Raw genomic sequence first — 27,012 nt, 5'->3', positions numbered from 1 at the left:
CTGTGTGGTTTGGGCTAAGCGGCTCCTCTGTATCTGTAGAATGATTAGTTCATTTGAATAAATGAAGCACTGTATAAATGATTTGTTAGTAAGAGACCATGGAGGGATGGGCTAGGGAGTGGAGCAGATTCTGTAGGTGTTTAACAGACTAGGCTTTAACTTCTAGAGGCCTTGCTTTAAAATCAACTAATGTCACAAGTGAAATGAATGTAAGGGCTTCCACCTAATCCCCAGTGTTTAGGAGTGTCAAGACTTGGAAAACTCACCATGCAACAGTCTAATGCTGTTCGACTAAAGACTCAGGCTGATTTTCCTGAACCTGCAGTCTTTTATAAATATAATTTAGCAGGTGCCACTCAAGGATAGTTAAGTGAACAATATGTGTATATATGTAAAGTCATATATAGATTTTTCCACTGATTAGACGTGAATTACAGTGTTTAGCATGTGGACAGGAGATCGAGAATTCACAATGGAAGGGCGAGTTAAATACAAAACATCCTTAAAAGGGAAAGAAACCCAGTTCTCTCCTTAGACTCTTTGAAACTTGTGTTATATCATTTTTAATTTAGCAAACAAGACAAAACTTTGATCTACCTGTTTCAAATACACTTTCTTTATACACTATTTCAAATTCACTCCTGTTTTTTCTTTTTCAAGTATTAACTTTGCTGACCTCTTCGTCTATTGTTTTGTTTTTTTCCCTATGAACTAAAAAGGCACTTGATTTTTCCATGCCACGATTGGTGGTTACTTTAACTGAGGGAGTAGTATTCTCTTTGGCATACATGAGATTGTCATTCACAGGCATGAAAGCTATTTCTTCCTGATGATGTAGTCACTTGATTCTGTGTGCAGATTTCTGTTTTTACTGCTTCTCATTCCTCTTACATCTGGATTCTTAACTTATTGTCCCTCCTACCTTTGCCTCTCCTTCACTGGGCTCCCACCCACACCTTCACCTTCTTGGCTTTTGGAAAAACAATTCAGTGCTTATTGTAATTTCCTGCTGTGATGTACACTTGAACTGAATGTTGACGAGTTCCTGTACAAAGTGAGTGCCTGCTGCTTTTTGCATGACGCTGGGATATTTACACTCCAAGAGAAACTGTGGAACCTGATTAGTGTGATCCAGATGGCTGACCTGTTTCTCACTTTTTTCCTTTTTGGTTTTTTTTTTTCTTTCTCTTCCCAATCACCCCACCCAACCTCCTGCACAGGATATGCAGTGACAGCAGGTCATTTTTCCCAGCCGACTACCACAGACGTCGTAGGAGGAGCTCCCCAGGATGGAGGCATTGGAAAGGTGTGGCTTTTAGTCAAACAATGATACAGTCAGATGTGACTGGGTAAAATATATTGACTTAGTTCTTGTAAACTTGATGAACCAAGAGATTTTGCCTCAAGATTAATTTTTGAGCACTTGCCTGGAAGAGGTGAGGAAATTTGATGAGGTCCTCAAATTTACTCTATCTGCCCCTTGTGGTGTGCTTTCCTACCCCCCCCCCCCATCTTTAAAATCATTCTTTTAAGGAGACATTGTTAATTAAAAAAATCACTCTTCTGTCTGAAGTTTTTTTTAACCTATTTTGCTTAAAATAGCACTAGTTTGGTTTTGGTGGTCTTGTTGGTATGGAGTTATCAGAAGGGAAGACCAAAGAATTGTGAAGTGTGTGTATGAAAAAGTGCCACTGCATGGCTGGTGATCACACGGGCACCAAAAGCATTGGTAGCTCGATAAGATTGCCAGGGATGGATATAAAATGAAAACACAGCCAGAGCACTTGGCCAGAGATCGCACTGGGTGCTGCTTGATTTGCAAAGACGTCCTTGTGCTTTTGGGATTTGCCATGACGACGACCTCCCTATGATCGGAATTACACTTATCCCCATTTTGCTGATGGTGTAACTAAGGCTGAGGGGCTTAAGTGACTTGTCCAAAATTACAAAGCAAGTCAGCAGCAAAATTGGAATTTAATACTCAGAGCCCTTCTGTTCTCATCTCCTCTGGACCAGGCCATTGGGAAACCCAAGGTAATCTCTGTCTTCATATCATTGTATCTAGAATAATCTCTTTCCCCTGCTCACCCTTCCCCCATGTCTAAGGGAAACGTTTGCAATGGTACAGTACTTGATTTGCTTCAGAGAAATATACAGCACCTTAAAGCTCCATATGCACACAACTATTAAGTGCCCATTAATAATTCACTATTTAATTTAATACATCAAGTCTTCAGCTCCGATGATCAGTTTTACAGATGAAGGGATGCCCGGTCCTATTAACTACACTGACACCTGCTGGTCAGAAATGGATGAATTGACTTCAGATTCTTCTGCTACTCCACAGTATGCATCTGATGAAGTGAGCTGTAGCTCACGAAAGCTTATGCTCAAATAAATTGGTTAGTCTCTAAGGTGCCACAAGTACTCCTTTTCTTTTTGCGAATACAGACTAACACGGCTGTTACTCTGAAATCTGAGCTAACAAGTGACTCAAAACTTCAGTGGAGACTTGTTTCTTGTTGCAAGCAAATGAGAATTTTATTAAATGTTAGGTTCTTTACTCTTTCTGGTCCTCAGTGCTAAATATTAATGAGCTGCGGTACTGCTCTGAGACAGTAGGACAGTGCTAATACCCTACATTGTGCCAGGAGTATATTGGCCTCCTTAGGAGCAGAAGATCTAATAGTCTATATTGGCCTATCTCCTTTTTGATCTTGCACTGCTGTATTTACTTGTATTACAACCTAATCAATTAGACCAATGGCTCTCAAACCTTTTTTTTTCACAGACCACTTGAAAATTGCTGAGGGTCTTGGCGGATCACTTAATGATCTTTCCAAATGTTATTTGTAACATTAGCTAACTATTGTAAAGAGCTTTGGATAAAAGCACTATATTAAAAAAACCCTTAATAATAATTAATGTTTTTTGGCCTACAAATAAAAGCTCACAACTCATATTTTAATATGAGTAGTTTTACCTTTTTAATGCGATGGATGTGCCCTCTTTCCCCTGTGGCAGCCCCTGAGCTGGGCTGGGAAAGAGGGGGCGGGTGTCTCTCTGGCAGCCACAGCCCTGGAACTAGGGAAAGTCGCCTCTTTCTCTGGCCTCTGCAGCCCTGCATGTCCCAAATTCCCCCCACCCCCTTTTCTCACCCCACTGCCCACTCCCACCTGCCCCCTATTTCCCCCAAGGCCACCACCTCACCTTACATGTGCGTCTTCTCCAGGGTCCAGGCACCTAATTAGCGGAGCCATGCGTGCGTGGCTCCACTAATTAGGTGGGTGGCCTTTCATTCTCTTGTGTGCGGCCACCCAGGCATTCACCTTAGAGGGAACTATCTGCGGACCACCTGAATGGAGCTTGCGGACCACACTTTGAGAACCTCTGAATTAGACAGTCAAAGACAACTGATACGTGGTTTATATTTGAGTATGACCAAATCACTACATTATAATGACTCTCCACTGCTAGCCTTGTCCATTTTTTCCACAATGAGGAGGGTATAATGTTTATTATGCCACACATCTCTCTGTGTTTACTTCAAGGAAGATTTTTCATTTCATTCAACATTCCACACTTCCCACTGGTTTAATGACCCAGCTATCTACCCTCAAGGTTGCTCTTTGTGGCTTATTTGCCATCTTGTATGAATCAGTCATAACATCCTATAAAACAGTGTGAATGGAAATGAGAGCCATTTTTAAACAAGATTCTCATTCAATAGTGTACTTTCTGAATGAGTAACTCTAAACAATATGAAAGTTAATCTACATGAAAAACAACCCAGAGAGCGGGAACAATGTCAGAAAGCATCAACGTGGATGCTGACTGACTATATAAGCACATGCAGTACAGGATATATTAAAAAGAGTATTTTAGGAGTAACTTGTGTGAACACGAGTTGAAGTGCTGCAGCTATATCTTGTAATTTTGCAACATATGAAAAAAAATGGACTGATATAGCACTTTACTATTCCTTTCCAGGAGATATTTGCTTGAGATTATGGCTTTTATGCAGTGGGTCTTTTTAAACACACACAAAGCCGCATTAAGATACTATTTAAATACTTATAATGACAAGAGACCTCTAATATCTGGTACTAAAATGGGAATTTCATCTTTTGTTTTAGAAAAGGCAGGAGGATCACCTTGAATTTGGCAAATATTAATGATCACTTTATTACAATGAGTAAAGTACATATGTACCCAGAATGCACTGATGAATTCATAACATCATAAACTACTTATCCTTGTGGTCAGTGTTTGTAACGGCTTTTGTTTTTGTTTCCATTTGATAGGTTTATATTTTCAGAACAGACAGGCGATCAGGCTCCTTAGTAAAGATTTTTCAGGCATCGGGTAAAAAGGTGAGTGATTCTTGACAAAAAATGATGTGGCTATTTCAATTGATATTGTTTTGAATTAATAGCTTCTGAAGTGTTTGATTTAGGTGTAAAAATCCCCAGAAGTCCTAAATCCATCATTTAGACCAACCACCTTTTCTATCATAGTGGTAGCATCCGCTCAGTGCTGGAATTGTGGAGTAAAAGGTCTGGTAATATTTGCAATTAAAAGTCCTGTTAGAGCTGATAAAAACTTACTTTGTTTGCATGGCAAGTTACTCTTCTGCAAGCCAGGGTGTGAATGTGCAGTGTACCAGCTTGCCGCACTCTGGGACTTTCACTGCACTCTGAAAGGGTTCATGTGGGAGGTTGCTGTGCAGCACGTCCGAGTACTGTAGACTCAAACCCTGGCTTGCTGTGCAGTAACTTGCTGTGTAGACAAGCTCTTTAAGGGAAAACCTGTTCCTGTCTCCATAACAGCAGAGAGTTCACTATGCCAAGTGCAAGGTTTTGGGGTGGGGCCCTACAAAGCTCAGCTGTGGAGGACAAACTAGGAAAGAGGTAGATCCTGTATAGTAATTGATTCTCATATGTCCAGACCTTCTGTCCCTATCCCTCTGAGGAGGAGCTGGGTACATTAGAGTTCTAGTAGTGGGCTGTGGAGCAGCTCCATTATGTTTTCCTCTTCCCTCCATGCATCTACCCTGAGTGCTGGTCTGAGGATTCGTTCCTTAGAGCTAACATTGGTCCTGTGTTTTAATATTCGCGTAGTACCTACTCAAACTCCACTTCCCTGTGTGAGGTCATGCTGGGGTAGGGAGAAGTGCACCTTCTCCTTGACCAGGAGCCTTGGTGGTGATAGGTGTTATGTCCTCAGGAAAACAAATACATAGCAGATCCAGCTTTAGGGAACAACAGGATTGTGCTTTATTTAGGAATAAATCTCTGAGGAAGAGACTGTTTGCCTAGCTCATGGCTGCCCAGAAGGAACCGCTTGTATTCTCACAGCCAGAGCACAGAGTGCAGTGAGGCTCTAAAAGAGATGAAGACCCTGAACAGTATACAGTACTAATCGGATTTGGCTACATTAGGTGATGCGGTTATCAGCCTGTATTTGGAACATTTTGCCAATGTCTTAATGAATCATAAGCACGTTTTATAGAAAGTTGCTTAAACACAGGGGATGGGAGAAAATCCCCAGGTTGAATAGGTGGTGGATGAAGTGAATGTATTTTTTAGGTCTCCACTATTTTGTTTTGCACTGTTAGTATCACAGACATTTGAAAGGAAAAAGACCTATCAGTTCATCTAGTACATCTCCCTGCTGGTGCCTGATTGTTTCCTCCAGTGCATTTTCTTGTGTTTCTTCTAGTCTACTTCTAAATGTCCCTAGTGATGGTGCTTCCATCAGTTCTCTTGAAAAACTATTCCTGAGCTTAACACATAGAACTATCAGGAAGTGTTTTGGATACTCAGCCAAAACTTTTCCTTTCTTAATTTCATCTCACTATTCCCATTTATAAATACCATTAATAATTCTGCACCTCTTTAGTGCTTATATCCTTCAAGTATTTGTAGATTGTCATGTGCCCCATCCTTCCATTTCCTGTAAAATCTGAGCTATAATTTATTAAAAACCAAACATGCCTGCCTGTCTCTTTCCATAGTGAAATGTAATTTGATGTGCAGTGTTCACTTAATGAGTATTGCTGGAAGCTAACTCAAACCAAACGCTGTTTTAGCAACAAAGGTATGAGTTCGTGCCTCTCGTGTCCCATGCACGCTTAACATAATACACAGGCAGTTTTAACCCCTCCCCTCTTTTTGTAGAGAAAAAAGGTTGGGAAATCAAATATGGAAAAGAGTTAATGCAGCCCTGTGGTTACAAATAAAAACACAGGCAGAAACGCAAGGTTCTCACAGTAACATGAACTCACCCACGTTGCACAATTGGGTAAATAACGGCCTTTTCCTTAAAGCTGCCTGAATGCATAGTGACATGTTTTTCATAACTCTAACTCGCTGCCCATGAGAATTTTGTTTTAAAACATTACTGGCTTTTAAAAAAATAAACAACAAAAATCCACAAGGGGAATTCAACTACAAAATAACGAGAGAGTAAAGGTCTGGCCTTGAGCCCACATAGACATAAAAATCAGAGTTACATGCTGAAATGCTATCCTGAGCTCACCCCGCTGTCCTTATGGCTTCCAGGCAGTTTGTGGAATCTTGTAATGTAATGTTTCAGAGTAGCAGCCGTGTTAGTCTGTATCCACAAAAAGAACAGGAGTACTTGTGGCTCCTTAGAGACTAAAATTTATTAGAGCATAAGCTTTCCTTTGTATGGCAACTTCCACCTTCTCTGTATGTATATATACATATCTTCTTACTATATGTTCCATTCTATGTATCCGATGAAGTGGGCTGTAGCCCACGAAAGCTTATGCTCAAATACGTTTGTCAGTCTCTAAGGTGCCACAAGTACTCCTGTTCTTTTTGTAGATTAATGTTACGTTCTCAACTTGAACACCAGAACGGCTGTTGCCTGTTTCCCATCATCCCTACGGGTATATCTGCATGGCAGCTGGGAGCGTGCTTCCCAGTGCGGGTAGACAGGCATGTGCTCGTTCTGCTCAAATGCGCTAAAAGGGGCAGCGGGGCTGCTGCGGTTCGGGCAGGTTTTGTAGTTGGGCGGCTAGGCTGAGTCATCACCCTTGCCACCATGGCCATGCTGCTGTTTTTAGCATGTTAGCTTCAGCAGTGCCAGCATGAGTCTAGGTATCTGTGCTGGGAAGCATGCTCCCAACAGCTGTATGGATATACCCTAATAGGCTGGCCAGAGCTCTGTTTTATTCACCTGTCAAGGCCTAAATGTGGGACTCAGTGTGTGTAGCAAATGTAATATGCTGTGGGAGTTGTACTTAAAAAAAAAAAAGTTTGTTTGTAATCTCAGTTTCATGCTTCTCCATTTCTGATGTAAACAACTGTCAACAATTAAACTGAGGGGTGACCTGATTAATATGGAAAGCAGATGGTTTTTGGGCTAAAATGTGTGATGTCTGTCAAAATGAGACATTTGAGAGCTATGCGCTAGTGTGTGTGTAGTCCATTGGTTTGCCGCTGATGTTTTCATGCTCTCTCTCTTTGTGGATTCTGGAGGGACTCTGAAGTCCAAAGCGTGACATGTATGCTCATGAGCAGATTGGGCAGACCATCACTGGTGAGAGTCTTGGTAGCTATAGCAGCAGTATGTGCTAGCAGATGAGCTGTAACTATGCCCTGTGAAGTATGCACTGGTATATCTTTGGGTGAATTAAAGACAGTGTCCGGTTTTGCCTTCAGTTTCCTTACTTGTGTTTTAAATCAAACCTCAAATGTGGTTTAAGGGTCTATTTGGGTGGGTGATTAGTATTTAATGTTCTACAATAATAGGTATTTTAAATAGATCTGATAATACACCTAAGTCTTTTATTCTCTTTCCTAAATGTCTCACCTGATACCTTTCATTGCAGATAGAAATTGACTACACATTTAGGGCTTGATTCTGCAAGTTCTGGGCATGAAACTCCCACTGAAACCAATGGGAGTTCTGTGTGGTAGGGATTGCAGACTTAGGGCCTTAGGCTGACTAGCTTGCAGTTGGAGGGCTGTAAGGGTATGTCAGCTCGCATCTCATGAACTGGAAGTAACCTGTTGATGCAAATATAGCTGCTTGGCATGGAAATATCCTGCAGTCAGCCCACTACTTTTCTTTCTGATTGATGGTGAGAAATTTAAAAAGACTAGGAAAAAGATTTTCAAGAATGACAAGTGATTTTTGGGTGCCTCTATTTTTGGGGACTTCAGCTTGAGACAGCTTGAAAAGTGGCATGATTTTAGCAAGTGCTGAGCACGCACCCTCTGAAAATCAGGCCCCATTCAGTTGTGTGACATTGGGCCTCAAAAATCACTGGCCACATCTGAAAACCTTGGGCCAGGCTGCTAATTCTCCTCTTCCTCATTTTAGATATTTGCCAAGCAAAAGCTGTTCTAAAGTAAGGCCGTTTAGTGCCTCTTTTAAGTATGTCTTGGAATGTGAGTTTTATTCCTTCTACAAACTGTCTGAGCTGATGCACAGTTATAATAAAGTACCTAATTCTTGCCAAAAAATTCCCTAAGGTTTCTCCTTAGGGCTGCTAGTGTGAGATAAAGCAGCAAGTCATCACTTGATGTTAAAAAAACAAAAATGATTTCCTCCTGTGTGTGGGCAGATACTGAATGCTTTGTTGTGACTCGGCTTGGTTACAGATGGGCTCTTACTTTGGCTCCTCCTTATGTGCAGTTGATCTGAACTCGGATGGACTTTCAGACCTGCTGGTTGGAGCACCCATGTTTTCTGAGATCAGGGATGAGGGTCAAGTCACAGTCTATATCAACAGAGGAAATGTGAGTATGCAAAGTGGATGAGCATGTGGAGAGGGTGGGTCAGCCCAGTTGTGGTTTACCAAGAAATTTGGTGTCTTACATACATGGCATGTGTATGTTTCCAACAAAACATGAAGCCAGGCAAAAATCATCTGGTACCATGGTTTTTTTTTGTTTTTTTTGTTTTTTTTACAAACTCAGGAGTCAGTTCCTGGTCATGAAAATGTTGTGAATCTTTTGAGGAAGCTTGGGAAAATTTCTGGTTTTATGTTGAAACTTGGTGGTATTGGTGGATTTCCATGCTTTTGATGTCAAAACCAACTGAAAATCAGCTGCTTTGACCAGAGTTATTCTTTGTGTTTTGGATGGTCGTTCAAACCCACAACTCAAAACAAAACACCAGGGATTTGAGAATCCATGTGAAGAGAAACTAATGAATAGATTTGTGTTATTATTTGGTGCTATTTATTGAAAGCCTACAGTGGAAAGCCCCTTCAACGGAAACCACTGAATTTCACATTGCACAACTGTAGTCTTGTGATATTCTGAACTTTGACTTTCTGGAGTAGCAAAGAAGATAAGTACACAGTGTTTAAAGAAAAATAAAGTGCATATATTTTTTCAGGGAAAATGTATTTATAAAAGTGCCTTTTCAAACTGACTCTAAGAATTGAGCTATATTTTTTACATATAGGTCCCAATGTTCCTCCCTTTAAGTCAATGGGATATTTTTCATTGGATTCAACAGTAGCACTATTGGGTTCACATTAACTTCCTTTTTGTAACTTTAATAATATATTTTTGCTGGAAGTTAAATGTACTCCCAAGTCTTATGGACTGTGTGAAAAACCAGACTTGCATTTGGGTTAATTCAGTTGTCAATTAACAATCCTTGAAATGAGCCCTGATTTTTTTATTCCACTTTGGTCTGCTGCTTATTCAATGTTTGGTTGCAGTAGTGCCTAGAGGTCAACCACATTGGGATCCCACTGTGCTAGGTGCTGTCCAACCTAGAGTAAATGACAATCCCTGTCCCAAAGAGCTCATGGTGAAAAGGTGAATTATGTGTGTCTATAAATGATGTATTAAATAAAACAACTGGAGGTTCTATTAGCAGTTTCTCCTTCCTCCAACCTTGACTTCGTTGGGGCTTCCTACATGAAGTAAAGTTACATGAATAACTATTTGTAGGATTGGGATTTTTGTGGTATGGATGCCAGAACAACTCCACTTCATTTCAATTCTCTCACCCACACCACTCAGATGACACTTACACCATAAGAGATAACCCTGATGGCATGTAGAGTATTACTTTGTAGCCCGAACATGTGGCATTATGATAGATTTGATACTTATATCTAACCACTGGCAGTGTGTGCTCTAAAGAAACAAGTAACATATACAGGAGTGCACGCTTTCTCTCTTCTCCCCCCGCCCCATTCTCTGTGTCCCAACTTCATCTTGGAGGATTGTTTTAATGTCAGCAGCTCCCTGCAGCCAAGAAAAAGACTGTATTAATGTACTGTTTTCATTCACAAAGGGGGAAAATGAAAAAATCTGAACACTTGAGGTGGGCTCTTGAGGTTGGCTTGAGTAATTAAGGGGTTTTTTTCTTGTGGAAATGTTCCTTTCCTTTTGAGGATGCATTGCAAGAAATTAAAGCTCACTCAAATGGGGTTGGCTAGAAAGTGGGTGGGCATGAGTTGCCATCTGCTGGCATGTGAATGCAAAAGTCAGTTTGTTCTGGGCTTTCTCTCTCTCTCTCTTTCATTGACTCTAGCTGTCCTTTATTCTTCATTTTACATTCATCCATTCTTTCCCTTGCTCTCTAACACGCAAAGTCTACCCCCTACCACTTTGGTATAACTTATGTCACTCAGGGATGTGAATGAACCACCCCCGTGAGCGACATAAGTAACATCAATATAAGCACCGTAGTGAACAGTGCTGTCTCAACACAGTGACACAGCTACCGCCACTCTTGGGGGATGGAGTAATTAAGTCGACAGGAGAGCTCTCTCCTTTCGGCTTAGAGCGTCGGTATTAGCGCTATAGTGTAGGCATAATTTAGGAGTTTTCAAATCCTGTGACACACATCCTGCAGTCTCTGCCCAGGGAAACCTCTGCTAAATTCGGTGGGCGCTTTGCCTGAGTAAATCCTGATTAAGAACTGCATTCTTTGATACAGTATGCCAACAGGACAAGAACTGAATAGTGTTGTTCAATGTATGGATAAACTTAGTGAGCCAAACAAGTCCTCTGGCTGTTGGCATATTGATTACATCGTTCATATTAGTCCTTTTTCCTGGGTATAAAGAGACAAAAATTGGGATTCTCAAAAACAGTCAGTACAGCCCTAACCCCGCTTTCATTGAGTTCCAAGGGAGCAGATTTAGACCAAGGCTGAGCACTTTTGAAAATCCCGTGCAGAATTCCTAACCTTGTTCTTAAAAAAGATGAGGTAAGGTCATCACCGGGGGATTTTTGGAGCATAGAGAATTAATTAATATGTGATGTTTCTGTGTTCTTAAAAGCATTCTCTTCTTTCCCACTTCAGTTCTAAGTTCAGGGGAGTAGTTATCAGCTAGCATAGTCACTTAATTGGTGCCTGTTCTACCATAGTCATGAAAAATCCAGGGCTCTTCACATGAACTCACATATGTGGGTATTCCTGTAGAACATAGCTTCTTGAATTATGATATGTGACTAAGGAGTTTGGCCTGTGGTGTGTTCTGCCTAGTTCAAATCACTTTTGGGGTCAATTAGATTGATTGTGTTTAACTTTTTTGTTTTATATATCCAGGCAAGCTGCATTCACTGGGGCTTCTATAGCAGTTCAGAAGTCACACTGCAGTTCTGCCCCAGGTGTTTCCTGAGTTTCGTGTGTTCCGGCAGGGAGGCCCTGTAGCTTTCAACACTCTGTTTTCCTTAGCCTGTCCTATTTCCTGTTGCTAGGGAGTCCTGGAAGAGCAGCTTGTTCTGAACGGTGACAATGCCTACAATGCACACTTTGGGGAAAGCATGGCCACCCTAGGAGATATTGATGATGATGGATACTCAGGTCAGTGCATTTCCATTCTGCCATGTTCTGTTTCTAGCCAAGTCTGGCTTTTTAAAAAAAATTATTACAGGGACTTTATCATCAAATCCTATTTCAAATTAGAGGTGGAAGCATTATCATTCTAGTTCACATCGGAAAACCTTTCAAATAGATGGCCTGATTTGCCACAGCATTACTCCTTTGGAAATTATCTCTTCTGAAGACTGGAATAATGCTGTGGTGAATCAAGCTCTAGATGCCACTTTCTGGTAAAGCTGTTTTGACTAATTAAACCGAACATGGGTGTAACTCCCCTTGATTTCAACATGAGTTATACCTGGGTAACTTAGGGCAAAGTTGGGCATTTGGTCTATTTCCTTTCTGCTTTTTTTAAAATCCCATTGTATATGTCATTACTAATGACTCTTAGGCTGTCCCTAAACAAAAGGAAAACCACATTATCTTTTGTGTAACATTTGGCATCCTCTGTCTCAAGGCTATTCCCATATCCCATTTATTGGCGTAACTGAGGCTTCTTATCAGAAAATACATTTAACATGTAGCTCTTAATGCCTCCCATTGTATATTCTATTTGTCAGTTGCCCCTGTAACCTACAGTCCAGTTTCTTTCATGGGCTGTCTTGTACAAGGTCATACACTGTGATAACAATAGGTGAGAATGGAGTGTTGACACCAGCAAGTTTGCCGCAGTGATTTCTGGCAGACTAAGGACTTCAAAAGGACTGGTTGGCTTAGCATGTGTGTCTGAATATACATCCTCCAAGACACTCAGCAGCCCTTTCGTTCCCCTCTGTGTTTGGAAAAACAACCCACTTGACCTAACTTGACTTTGGAAACTTGGTGTTTCAAACACTATTGTCACAGTGCAGAGTGGTTGGCTTGTACTCCCTGGGCCAGTGGTGTCTTGATGTGCAATGCTGGTCCACCCAGGGCTGGTCAGATGAAAGGACTGTTAAATGCCTTTGGAGCAGGCTGGTGGGAATAAACACATTTTTATAACTAAGAGACATGTTTCTTCTTAGATGCCAAAATAGGTATAAATTAAAAAGGAATTTAATGAGCTGTTCGTTAAACTGGATAACTATTTGTAGCTAAGTGTGCACCAGTAATGGCATGATCCTCCTTCTTGTGATGAGTTGTTTCAGCCTGCAGCAGTGGGCTTCTGTAAACGGATGAAATGGGAAGAGTGGAAAGGGAAAGGACTGTGACATGTTTTCAGTTCACATTCTTTTACATATGCAGATGTCGCCATTGGGTCCCCTAAGGAGGATGACTACGTGGGAGCAGTGTATATCTACCATGGAGACTCAAGTGGCATTGTTCCGCAGTATTCTATGGTAACTTGTTGTTTGAGTCACTCTGTCAGGTCCTGCAGAAATGCGCCAAATGTATGGGTAAAGCATTGTGACAGGAAGCAGTAATCTCTCTGTTCACTACACCGTTTGATTCCCTCTTCTTCTGTAGCTGGTGTGTCTCTGTAGGTGTAGTCTGCATCAATTCAGACTCTATACCTGAGCCTAGTTAGGAGCTGAGACTTCAGCGTTCTATTTTGCACATAGTTTCTAATGACGTTTGGCCCATCCTCTCTGGCCAGGCAAACAATTCCAGAATGGGTCAGCATGAGCCATTTTGTTTGAACCATGTTTAAATACACTTCTCAGATGTAGCATCCTTTCCCATGTAGATGGAGTCTTGGGGAGAGGGTATTTCAGTGACAGCAGTCCTTGGAAAGGACAGACACAGGCACTGGAATGGCAGAGCAGATTTTTGCAGGGGGCGAGTGAGCAGAATCTGACCCTGCTCTCTTCCCAGCAGGACCAGACTTAGCGAGAAGGAAAAGATTCTAAGGATTCCTTCTGCAGAAGCACACTTGGGTACTTTGAGGTACTCCTTCTCCCAGTAGGAGAAGGTGTCAGGAGAGCAGTCTTGAGGTTCCACTTTACCAAACCACCATGAAGTAAAAACTGCCTATGTATTCCATACAGGCAATGAAGTATTAAATATAATTCTAGGGTAATTTAGTCTTTGCATCTTGGGAATTAAGAAGATAAAATCCTATACATCCCATTAAAACATGCCCCATGGTCTTTAATATTTGTCTAGCAAGCTTTTGCAAAGGCAGATTTTGTGCCCAGTTCCCCCCCCCCCCCGGCTATTTGAAGGTCTGATCTAAATATTTTTTGTTGCTGGGAGAGATCCTACATAGTAAACCAATTTAAGCAGAATAAAGGATTTAGTGGTTACAGTGGAGACTCTTTAATAGACTGTAAGGGATTAGTCCTTCTGCCTTTTACTGTATGTACAGTATGCATCGTTTTTACAAAGAGAGTTAAAACAGTTTTATGATACTTCTAAAATGTGATAATTTGTGGCATATGTATGGCTCAGCTTTGCACTCTCTTCTCAACAATAGTTGCTGGAAGTGGGGATCTTCTCATTTGGTAGGAGACTCTGGGCTTCTAATCGCCTGCATATCCAGATTGGAGTTTTTGTTTTTCATTTTTGAGGAAATTTAGTGCGTTAGAAAGACACATTGACAGTGCTGCAGATTGAAGTTCTTGCTCCTCCCCTCACACAGCAAAGTGGGCAAATACAGTACACCTGCCCCTCATTCCTGCCTGGGAGAGACCACTTCTAGAGGATTAAAAGACATCCATTGTTCTGTCCTGGTGCCCTTTTCCTTCCTTGGCCTCTCTTTTGAGGCTGCCAGTAAGGATACCAACTGTGGCAGTATTTTTAGAATGTATCCTAGTACCTATCCCAAAGGGACTAGACTGAAGCCACCAATTCATTTTTCATATGCCACCAAACAGCCATTAAATGCTTGCAACTTTTGTTCCTTACCTACCTGGCCTGGATTTGAACCCACCTCCTTGAGGTGAAAGGCTTTGTGTATCCTATTATCATGCCCCTGAGCCATCCAGAGGCCCTGAATTTCCTCCTTTAAACAAGCTCAGAGGGGAAGTGTCCCATATCATATAAATTTTCACCCTTTTCATTCCCTTTTCTACTTTAAATCATTATCTATATCTGTGCCTCACTCCCCCACAGCAAGTTTAGGGGTGGCTCTGAGCTAAAGCAGCTGAATTGGCTTGCAGCATAATGTATGTGCTAAATAAATACTGTCTGTCTAAGCTTCATGGCTTGCTGTTTTCATTCATGGCACTTAAAGGAGAACAGCATTATACCTCAGCATTTATACCATAATAGCCTGCAGATGTCTGTGGGATATCTGTAGGCAGAATTTACCACCCTATTAGGGACCTCCCAAAAACTTAATCACGTTCTATGATGTAAGTGTAATGTGAGGAACAAGTTTCTTCCAGTTGCCTAATGTTAACTGCCCTTGAGTGGGAAAGTTTAGCTCTGTTTGTTTTAAAGCATAGTTTACCCTTTAGAACTGGCCTTTAGGATCACAGGTTTGTTTTACAGGATCTCTTTTTTTGACTGCTGTATTGGTTTTGAATTTTCTCTTTTAATGAATTTCCTGCATGACGTTTTGACTACTATTAATGTTCTTGTATGGGCTGGACAAGGAAGTATTGTAGCCTGTAAAAGACCGTGAAGCACCACCAGCAACCCTGTTATAGGACTTTTCCATCTAACTTCTGTGATTGGACCCCTTTTTGAACTCGGATCTCCTTTCTTTTGCATCAGACTGTAATACACAGGAGCCTGTGGGCCATGTGGCTGGCTTGGAAGATGAGGTTTTAATATCTTGATTTGTTCCAGATAAAACATTTGCCTTTTTAACTATTTAAGGAAAGTTCCTGTGTGTTAATGATTTTTAAGAAACCCTCTGGGTTGGGGAGACAGAAATGAGATATGGCATCAGAGCTGGTACCAAATACTGTATGATAGCTCGTGGAAAAACAGAATTTCCAACTGCATATGGCAATGAATCGCCCTCATTTTGACCTTGAACACGTTGACAAACTCTTTTTTAGAGTAAGTGGTCATATTAGATTTGATGTTTCAATTAAATTAACCATAAATTTTTTTAATGATGCTCCATAAATCTCTTAATCATATGATTGCAGGTGATGGAAAAGGTTATGTGGAATACAAAATTAGACCCTGTCTTCTATAAATAATATATTTGATATGCTGTTCGTTTTTTGTGTGTGTGTGTCTATCTATCTATCTATCTATCTATCTATCTATCTATCTATCTATCTATCTATCTATCTATATGAATGATTTGTAATTTATGTATTATTTTAATCAACACTAACTTTTAACTCAAGTCAAGACCAGAAAACAATTTCTCACTTAAGAGATCATGGGATTTACACGTATGAATAGGGTTTGCAGGATCATGGTTTGTAAGGTCAGGTTCCAATAGTGCTTTGGTAGTAAAAGGGGGCCTCAATGTAAATGAGAATCGGGCCCTGAGAGAAGAGCCATAAAGTGGTGCTTTATATTAATTTTGATTCCTTTTGGTGATTCCACTTCTATACTATCTGTTGCAGAAACTGTCTGGGCAAACTATAAACCCAATGCTGCGGATGTTTGGCCAATCCATATCTGGAGGAGTTGATATGGATGGAAATGGTTATCCGGGTATGTTTACTATGATTATAACAACAATAAAAAAAGCAGCAGATAAATATAGTATATTAAGTAGTTTCCATATTGCTTACTAAAGCTCCTTCAGATCAGTAACAGGAAAGCTTACAGTGTGAAGTGTAGGTGTCTGTCTGTCTTCCTCACTCAGTGAAAGCTGCTGACATTATTAGTCTATCTCATAGACACCCCAGGTTCAGTTGTATGGGTTTAGAACCTATGATACAGGGCTGAGAAACAAAGTTGAGAATTTTAGCTTCCTAGGAAGAAGTTTCGTTTCTGTTTAATGGAAAAAAATTGAGCTGAGATGATACAAAAAGAGAGAACTGGAGTGACCTGAAGAACCCAATTTTGCAGTCCCAGTGCAGGCAAAACAAACGTGATGTATTGATTGGCAGAACTAAGTTGGGAATGGGGAAATATTTTATTTATTCGTACATATTTTACAACTGAAAAACTGTCATGAATAAACAGACTACAAGGATTTGGTTTCTGTGTCCTTCAAATGCCATTGTAACAATAAAAGTTATGAAACTTTGTTTTCAGATGTGACCATTGGGGCCTTCATGTCAGACAATGTGGTGCTTCTAAGGTGAGATCAATTTCTTCCATTTGTATGATGTTTTTCTGGTTCCTGTTTATTGGTTATGTGGTTTCTCAGTCTTCCTACAATAATTTTTCTTTTCTTTTTCATTATGGTCAGAAGAAACAAGTTAGATTATTTTGTATACTGTACCCACTAGGTGTGCATGGTATCTTACAGAATAAATAAAAGATGGGACCCAACCCTAAAGAACTTATCTAATTTAGACACACAGCAAGGGATGCCAAATAAAAAGATGGGTGTTGGTAGTTTGGGGTGAGTAAGGGTTATAGAAATAACAGATTGAGATGTGCTTTTGTTATCACTGATATACACACCTCACGGATTCCTTTATGGAAAGATAATTGAGTTGTTTATATAGTCACTTGAATTTGTGTGGATTTTTTTTTTGTTTTTATCTGTACAAATATTGTTTGATTTAAGGAAACAAAAATTGTGGCAAGAGGGCAGCAATGGATGGTGTAGGAATGTAGCTCAGTGTTGGAAGTTTAGAGGGAAAGAAGTGAGCCTGGAAGGATTTGAAGAAGAGTGAGGTTGCAATGCAAGCAGGATCTGGACAGCTATTTTGAGATGTGCAGGTGCCATGGAGTTGCTTGTTGGTGGTGGAGATCAGGGAAGCTACAAGGTGTGACAAATTGGAAGAGTGAAGAGGATGTAGTGGGGCTAGAATAGTGAGGCATAGGCAGGGCAGAACTTTGAGGGTAAGGATGAGGAATTTGAACTTTATGTGGCAGGAGACTGGAAGTCACTGCAAGGACTCAAGGAGGGTATTGAAACAGTTAGAGAGACAAGTGAGGAAGATGTTTTTTTCCTGCATTTTGTTGGGTAGACTTTGAGGGGCAGCAAGTGAATATCAGGCAGCCACAGAGGAGGAGGAGGTGGTGGGGTTATAGTCAAGATGATAAATGACCTGTGCAATGGCTAAAGCTCATGTGGCACAATGTTGAGTGCTGCTAATATAGGTGTCTATCAAATCTCCAAAATCATGTTACTAAATATGGAATATGATATCTCTAATATGGCATTAGAAAAGAGATCAAGAGGCTACATCAAGAGGTTAGATTGCTGCAATTTACTGTTCTTTGGGCTGCCCTTGAGAACTCTGGGTTCTGCTACTGACTTGCTGTGTGACCTTGGGCCACTCACCTGAACTTTCATGTCTGTTTTCACATCTATGAATGGGGTTCATGATACTTACATACAGTAGCTCACAGGGATGTAGTGCAGCTAAATTAATTTTTTGCAGAGTACTTTGACTTTCTCAGATGAAAGGCGCCCTTGGAAGAGGAAATTTTTACTTTTATGCTGATTCATATTTTGGGCTATTTTTGCTAATAACTACATTCTGAATAAACAGTCTAATGTTTAATAAAACAACAGTGTCAAGAACTGGATGGAACTGGATTGAAGCTTTTGTGGAATGGTCATTTTAATAGAAGAAATATGGGGCTGGAGAAATAATTAAGAGTTGTGGAATGAGTCTATCCCCCAATGTATCCTTTTAGATACAGGAAAGCCCTGTTTCTGTTCACTAGAAAAAATCCTGTTGACTTCATGGTGCAGGTGCTGTGTTCTTTGAGAAACATTAATATTCTGTTGTTACTCAGACAAACAGAGGAAGCCACTAGCTTTTTCATCAAATGTTGTGAAACATCAACAGATGGAATCTCTGAGCTCTGTTCCTCAGAAATAACTTGAAAAGGAAATAAAGGTGCAAACGCTTATGCTGCTTTAGTGTTGTTGTGAAGAGATAAACGGGATATAAGAACCACATGGGCCTAGAACCAGGGATTGCAGGTTTTAAGGCAGGTGCCTTGTTGCCACCACAGGCCTGGCATGTTTGCCATCAAGAGGACCTGAGAGACTAAGCCCTGCAGGAAGTTCTACTCTAAGGGGCATGTGCAACAGCCCTCTGTGATTCTCTTGGTTGGGTGGCACTCCACCTATAAACCAGGGAGCCATTTCAGGGAGTTGACTGAAAAATGCAGACCTCCAGTGTGTGTCTGCCTTAGACGTCACTTTCTGTGTCTTGCCTTGATTCCAGACTCCTGGCTTTTGGCCTAGGCTGGGCTCCCAACCCTGATCTTGGTTTACTGTCTCTGACTTAAGATCATTGCTGATTATGGTGAAAGACACTGGCCTGGCCCATCCCCAATTCTTGCCTCATGTTCTCAATTTGGTAACAGACTCTGAGTTTGTAGTTTTGACCTGGCCTGGCCCCAGATTGATCTCTGACCTTCAGATCCAATACTGAGCAGCTCACTCCATGTCCACAGGCCACACACGAGCCAGTCCCGATGGTGGAAGATTTCTTGTGACATCACCAAGAAAATATACATACTGTAGCAACCTGAATCCAATCACTGAATTGGTGCCTGTTTATTTCTTTAGAGATTAGTGCATTATGGACTAATCATGTGTCTAGGCTAACTAATTACAGCTACTGCCAGTCAGGGAGTGTGCTGTGCTTGCCGTTTGGATTCAGATTAGGGTAAAGGAAAATACTTTTTTCCCCAGTAGTTCTTGTAAATTCTTTTGGCCAAAAACAATATATGTCTTGCCAAATGATATTAAAAAGCTTTTGTGGAAGCCACTTTGATTTGGGGCTGATGATGGTGCCTCTGTGTGTGCATTGCAACTTGATATATACCCATTAAAAAGGCTAATTTGAAAGATATCATGCAGTGCATAGCTTTCAAAATAGTATGTTTAGGTAAATATACAAGTTAATCTATTTTACCCCCTCCCCAAGCATCTGAGTGCAGGCACTTCCATGATGTGAGATGATCCTGGGAAGTTTGCTCTTTCCTCTTTTCTATGGATACCAAACTCCCATTATTAGTTTTAGATACTGTTAAGAGAGACTGAGTTGCCATCAGAGACTGAGTTGCTCGCGTTGATAAGTGCCTATAACCACTAGCACAAACCACAGCCCCCAAATGTAAATGGCTTGTAGAGTGAGTCCTAATGTTGTCTGCTCCTATGCAGTGCGTGGCTCCTGAGCCCACCTTAGAACTGAATCTGCTGTTTGCTGCACATTTTTGGAGTGTGTGGGAGGTTTATTACTTGAGTTACCTTTGGAATAATGTATTCGTACTTAAGAGCTGCAGAACTGAAAGCACTAAGAATAACAGTTCATGCGTATTGGGCTCTGATCCTGCATTGAAACTGATTTTCATTGCAGGACTGGGGCCTTCATTTCTTAACCCCTTGCTCCAAGCCTTCTGCACTTACTGGGTCACGTGGCACAGAAAACCAATACCTCGCCCTCATGGCCCTGTGATTGAGGCATGACTCTGGCTGAACTCTTCTTCAACCTGAAATAACCATAGCAACAGCCCAGGTCATAGGCTGCAAAAGTGGAAAGCTGTCATTCGTAACACACGGGGAACTGTCAGAACTTAATTCAGTGAAGTCAAAGGAGGACTGTAAATTGCCAGTGCATGGCATGGGGGAATTAGCTGAACATTTCCCCACCCTCCATGGTGGGAGTGTAATGCACCTAACGCATCTGGCACTACTAAGAAAAATTACCCCACCCTTGTTTTTCCTCAAGTTTAGCTTAATGAATGCTGCTGCTAGAGCATTATATGGAACATTAGTGTTTGCTTACCCTTTCCTCCTGGCCCCAGGCCGTTTTCTCTTCTGAGCTCCCTAGCCAGTGAACATGCCTAAGTGAGGTTATTGTCTTCGGTCTCTAATGCGCTAATCTCATTACCCTCCCCTCTCATCATGAAGTCTCTAATACACCTTTGACTAGAGATTATTTATTATTGGTCACATCTGGTCATGCATGGTGTGCTCAAATATTGGAAGTACAGTTTATCAACAAAAATCTGATATCTCACTTCAGCCACTGATATAGTAGGATATGGGTCTCCCTTGCTGGCTGAGGGAAGTGCTAGAAGAACGCCGAATCTGTTCTAAGGTTCACAGTGTTGTTTTTTAATGTCTACTTGATACCAAGTGTTTACCAATTTTGCTTTATTTTCATCTGGTTGAGAAACATCCCTCTGAAGCCAAACTAAATTATACTTCTTCATTGGTCTCCAGATCTAGACCTGTCATTACAATGGACCTCTCCATTTTCCTGCCAGCTTCCATCAATATCACAGCTCCCCAGTGCCATGATGGCTTGCAGCAGGTGAACTGCCTCAATGTCACAGTCTGCTTTCTTTTCAACGGCAAACGTGTTCCAGGAGAAATAGGTAATGTGTGTCCATAAAATGGTTCTCATGCCATATGTAACTCTAGAGAAGGCTGGGTTTTAGTGATACATGAGGCGTGCTTAAAGGATTCCTCAGTTTAATTGCTGACACCAATTGCTGCTTTGGGCAAATAATTTACAGTGTCTCAGTTTATTCATCTATGCAATGGGTATAAAATAAAAATTCTTACTCTACTAACAAGGATATTTTCAAGCTTCTTTAATATTTTTAAAGAGCTTTGAGAATCTTGGATGAAAGGAACTGTGTAAGTACAAAGCAGTATTATGATCATGTTGAAATATTACATATATCTATTATATAATAGGTACATATAATGCTTTGTGTGTGTGTGTGTATGTATGTATGTATGTATGTATGCATAAATAATATAATGCTGTGGTATAGAGTTTGGACTCGATCATGCCATTTTGGCACTGTCCAGCACCGGAAGTGGTGTGGAGCTGTGCTGCTCCAGAGGGAGCAACTTTTATAGGGCATATTCATATTTGTAGCATATTCTCCTATGTGCCTGGCCAGCAGAAAGAGGGGGCAAGCCATAGCTCCACCTATTCCCTGCCCTCTTTGAAGTACCTTTGGAGTGCCTGTGCTTCCCTGACTGTACAAAGTGAAATTCTTCTTGGACCTTATGTGGGCCACACAAGGGGTGGACGGACTCTTTATTCCCTCCCCTGTACTGTGCACAAGTAAGAAGCAGCTGCTAGCCACTAGGGCTAGCCAGGATCTGCCCCATTATCACCTGAGTCTGGGATAGTTAAACTTCTCAAAGAGAACAAAATTGCTCAAAGCTTAATCTCTTTTTGGGTTCTAAGGCCAGGGTTCAAGGCTAGAATTTGTATGGCTGAACCTTTCCCTTTCTTAAGAGTTCTTGCAAAATCCCACAGATTAATGTATAGTTCAGCAAAGCACTTTTATCCAGATAGGATAACTCTGGTTGATCCAAAAATGTTAATTCCCATTTTAATTCCCATTTTCTATTTTAGGGTAAAGTTTTTAAAAGGGCCTAAGTCCCATTTTCAAAAGTGACTGTAAGCACCTTGTGGCCTAAATCTCATTGGCTTTCTTAGCCTCCTGAGTGTCAAAGATCGCTTTTGAAAATAGGCCTTTGGCCCTTTTGAAAACTTTACCTTGGTTCTCCGTTTGTATAGCTCTACCAGGTGTTAAGAAACAAACTTCCCTTTCTCATTCAAGTGCATTCTCATATTTCTGGAGGGAACTAATCTTCTTGCAGCATACCACAGATGAGAGCAAGTTTAATTTCCCTGAATTATGATACAAACCATACCCTGTTGTAACTTACTGCAGTTAAAAGAACATTTGAATACTTTTGGCAAATGTTACCCATCCCCTAGTAGAGTTCTTTGTTAAGTAGATAATGATAACTCTCAGACATTGTCTTTTTAGACAATGCATCTAATCGAAGCAATTTGTTAGAAAAACATAGCCAGCATTATCTAACTGTGTAAAAACTTCTTGGGATACAATTTGGACACACTGCCTCAAATAAGCATTTAATTTAGCTTATATAAAACAATGCATTTTAATTTCTTACAGGTTTCCTAGTAACAATATTTGGGAGGGGGCTAGTGGTAATGTGACACCTCTCACATAACTGGTTAAATCTTAGAGAAGGGGTTAATTAATACCAAAAACTGCTTCAGCTAAATATGTTTAGATTCAAAAGTCTTTCGACCCAATTTATGCATTAAAACATATATATGGGAGATGAGTTAATGTGTACAGCACCTAACACAATGGGGTCCTGGTCTATGACTAGCGTTCCTAAGCGCTGTGGTGATACAGATAGGAAATAATTATATTATGTATCGGAGCCTCATGGGCAAGGTTTTCAAAAGGGACTAATGATTTTGGGGTGTCTCAGTTTTAGATGTCTTTAAAGGAAGATATACAGGAAGTTGGTGCTCAGCACTTTTTGAAAGTCAGACCCCTATAGGACATCTGAAGTTGGGCACTCAGAATCACTGGTCTGTTTTGAAAATTGTGGCCGTTGTACTTATCTCATGCTGTCTAGAGTGGCTCACAACCGTGAATGCTTACTTCAGGGCAGACGGTCAAAACCAAGGCAGATACCCCAAACTGGTGGTGTGTTCTATCATTACATTTCACCAAGCCAGTAACAAATGTGAACTCCTGGACCACTGTAACAGCCTCGAGAGTGTAAGGGGACTGTCTAAAACTATCTTACAAGCTGGACTTAATGATAAATGGTCATTTACATAAAAAATCACAAAATATTCAGGTTGCTTCCGGTCCCAAGAGGTCAGTCACTTACCCCAGATCAGTTGGTACCTTGGATCTTACACTAAAGACCATGTCTGTAGCCAGTCCCGTAAGAAACGATCTAACGTTTAGTAACTAGGAAAAATGAGTTGTTTACAGGTTAAAGCAAACATACATACACACAAATGAGTTACCATCTCCGATTCCTACAGATGACAGAGATGTAGTAATCTATCAATTCAAAAATGTCTTTCAGGGCAGATCCAGGGGTAGTCCAAGGGGATCTCTGCCTTCATTTAATGTCTCTGGCCCTGTGAGAGTTCAAACCAGAAAGAGATGAAAAATCTTCATCTTAACTGCTTTTATTTCCCTCTTCCAGCATTCAAATTGATGAGACAAGTACTTCTGCACATAATTCTCCGTGGGTCGATGGGGCAATGAACAAAGTGTTTGTCTTATGGCCGACTTAATTTTTGATAGTTCTCCTGAGTGAGTGGGGCAATTCCCGTGCTTGGGTTCACAAATTCAGAGGAAACATTTTCACAGTTATAAAGCAAAGCTTACATGTTTTCTTTTAGCATGGAGTACAGATTAACTGAGTGAGATTAATGCATGTAGCAGCTTACAAGCATTTCATAATGTAAACACTAAATGCATTCTTATAAGACTAATACCTCTTTTGAACAAAACTAACATAGCTAGTTGGGTTTCCAGCTATGGGTTTGTCAGGTCTGAGCTAATGCCTATAGCTTTGGCTAGAGCTGCCACTTGGTTTACCAGCGTCACATCTGCATGCCACAGTTTTACAAGTCTGTCCTGAACATGCTGTCACTATCCTATTCTTTCTATTATAAACTCGTCTCTAAAATGTTTATTTTAATGTATTGCTATTTAATTCAGTGACCCATAAAGAAAATCTGTCTCCAACTTAATTGGATTGGTCAAAGAAATTTTAAATATGGACCTTTTTCTCCCCGTTTTTTCCAGCACTATCTGCAGGACTACTAGGACTTTCACAGCTATTTGTAGACCAGTGTTTATTTCCACAGTGTGCTGTCTCATTCGCAGAGTACAAATCCCATCTATTTTATGGGCACTTTGTGCAGACTGAAATCTTCAGCGTCTTTTTCAGCTGAAGTAGGTAGGGCTGAGTTAAAGAGGCATAGGATAGTGAAATGTGTTGCTTTGCATGGTGGGGCAGTCATTGTCTGACCTTTCTCTTTGCTGCAGCATGCGCTAGAAGGCTAGGTGGTTGGTTGTATTTCATACCCAGACAAAACATTACCTCACAGGGTTTTGGATGGTCAGAAATAGGAAACTTTTTTTAGTTATTTGTTTTTCATAAATCCCAGTGTTTGGTTGAGGCTCTTCCTCGCTTCCCTCGTTGTGACCAGAAAGCTGCTTCAGGCATGGCTTTGGTGTTCCGTCTTCCAGTGTGTTTTGGGGCCTCCATTTTTTCTATATAGTCATGAGCAATTCCGCATTCGATAGTAGCTACCGTTGCTTTCCTTATTCCCCAGGTGACAGAGAAAGGGAACAGTTTTCTTTGGGAAGTAAGGGCAATATTACTGCATACATTGTTAAAAGGGGAGGAGCGTAAAGAATTGGCAGATATCTGATTCCCCCTTTTTGGGTTTGCCTGATCTAGTCTAGAAAAAGGTTGAGTTTAGGTCCTACCAAAGGCAGGTTTACAAAACAGAAGTATATTGCTATAACTACATCCCTCAGGGGTGTGAAAAATCCACCCCCCTGAGCGACATAGTTATACTGACCTAACCCCCAGTGCAGAAAGTGCTATGTCGACAGGAGGTGGATTAAGTATGCTGTAGTGCTGTATGACAGGTTTCAGAGTAACAGCCGTGTTAGTCTGTATTCGCAAAAAGAAAAGGAGTACTTGTGGCACCTTAGAGACTAACCAATTTATTTGAGCATAAGCTTTCGTGACCTACAGCTCACTTCATCGGATGCATACTGTGGAAAGTACAGAAGATCTTTTTATATACACAAAGCATGAAAAAATGGGTGTTTACCACTACAGAAGGTTTTCTCTCCCCCCACCCCACTCTCCTGTTGGTAATAGCTTATCTAAAGTGATCACTCTCCTTACAATGTGTATGATAATCAAGGTGGGCCATTTCCAGCACAAATCCAGGGTTTAACAAGAACGTCTGGGGGGAGAGGGGATAGGAAAAAACAAGGGGAAATAGGTTACCTTGCATAATGACTTAGCCACTCCCAGTCTCTATTCAAGCCTAAGTTAATTGTATCCAATTTGCAAATGAATTCCAATTCAACAGTCTCTCGCTGGAGTCTGGTTTTGAAGTTTTTTTGTTGTAATATCGCAACTTTCATGTCTGTAATCGCGTGACCAGAGAGATTGAAGTGTTCTCCGACTGGTTTATGAATGTTATAATTCTTGACATCTGATTTATGTCCATTTATTCTTTTACGTAGAGACTGTCCAGTTTGACCAATGTACATGGCAGAGGGGCATTGCTGGCACATGATGGCATATATCACATTGGTGGATGTGCAGGTGAACGAGCCTCTGATAGTGTGGCTGATGTTATTAGGCCCTTTGATGGTGTCCCCTGAATAGATATGTGGGCACAGTTGGCAACGGGCTTTGTTGCAAGGATAAGTTCCTGGGTTAGTGGTTCTGTTGTGTGGTATGTGGTTGCTGGTGAGTATTTGCTTCAGGTTGGGGGGCTGTCTGTAGGCAAGGACTGGCCTGTCTCCCAAGATTTGTGAGAGTGTTGGGTCATCCTTCAGGATAGGTTGTAGATCCTTAATAATGCGTTGGAGGGGTTTTAGTTGGGGGCTGAAGGTGACGGCTAGTGGCGTTCTGTTATTTTCTTTGTTTGGCCTGTCCTGTAGTAGGTGACTTCTGGGAACTCTTCTGGCTCTATCAATCTGTTTCTTCACTTCCGCAGGTGGGTACTGTAGTTGTAAGAATGCTTGATAGAGATCTTGTAGGTGTTTGTCTCTGTCTGAGGGGTTGGAGCAAATGCGGTTGTATTGCAGAGCTTGGCTGTAGACAATGGATCATGTGGTGTGGTCAGGGTGAAAGCTGGAGGCATGTAGGTAGGAATAGCGGTCAGTAGGTTTCCGGTATAGGGTGGTGTTTATGTGACCATCGTTTATTAGCACTGTAGTGTCCAGGACGTGGATCTCTTGTGTGGACTGGACCAGGCTGAGGTTGATGGTGGGATGGAAATTGTTGAAATCATGGTGGAATTCCTCAAGGGCTTCTTTTCCATGGGTCCAGATGATGAAGATGTCATCAATATAGCGCAAGTAGAGTAGGGGCATTAGGGGACGAGAGCTGAGGAAGCGTAGTTCTAAGTCAGCCATAAAAATATTGGCATACTGTGGGGCCATGCGGGTACCCATAGCAGTGCCGCTGATCTGAAGATATACATTGTCCCCAAATGTAAAATAGTTATGGGTAAGGACAAAGTCACAAAGTTCAGCCACCAGGTTAGCCGTGACATTATCGGGGATAGTGTTCTTGATGGCTTGTAGTCCATCTTTGTGTGGAATGTTGGTGTAGAGGGCTTC

The 27,012-nt window shown here is 41.1% G+C and overlaps 1 protein-coding gene across 1 annotated transcript in view; it reads left to right on the top strand.

The window, feature by feature from the left end:
* Positions 1–27,012, top strand: part of ITGA9 (integrin subunit alpha 9) — a 297,598-nt gene that overhangs the window by 43,282 nt on the left and 227,304 nt on the right. The window contains exons 7-14 of the mRNA XM_084620253.1: positions 1,221–1,306; positions 4,305–4,373; positions 8,637–8,774; positions 11,709–11,814; positions 13,057–13,151; positions 16,287–16,377; positions 16,927–16,972; positions 21,038–21,192. Coding sequence (XP_084476379.1) covers positions 1,221–1,306; positions 4,305–4,373; positions 8,637–8,774; positions 11,709–11,814; positions 13,057–13,151; positions 16,287–16,377; positions 16,927–16,972; positions 21,038–21,192 — 786 coding nt within the window. The remainder of the gene's footprint in view (positions 1–1,220; positions 1,307–4,304; positions 4,374–8,636; positions 8,775–11,708; positions 11,815–13,056; positions 13,152–16,286; positions 16,378–16,926; positions 16,973–21,037; positions 21,193–27,012) is intronic.

Source organism: Lepidochelys olivacea, assembly GCF_965140295.1.
Source record: "Lepidochelys olivacea isolate rLepOli2 genome assembly, chromosome: 2".
Lineage (NCBI taxonomy): Eukaryota > Metazoa > Chordata > Testudines > Cheloniidae > Lepidochelys > Lepidochelys olivacea.
This window is presented reverse-complemented; position numbering and strand designations above follow the sequence as displayed.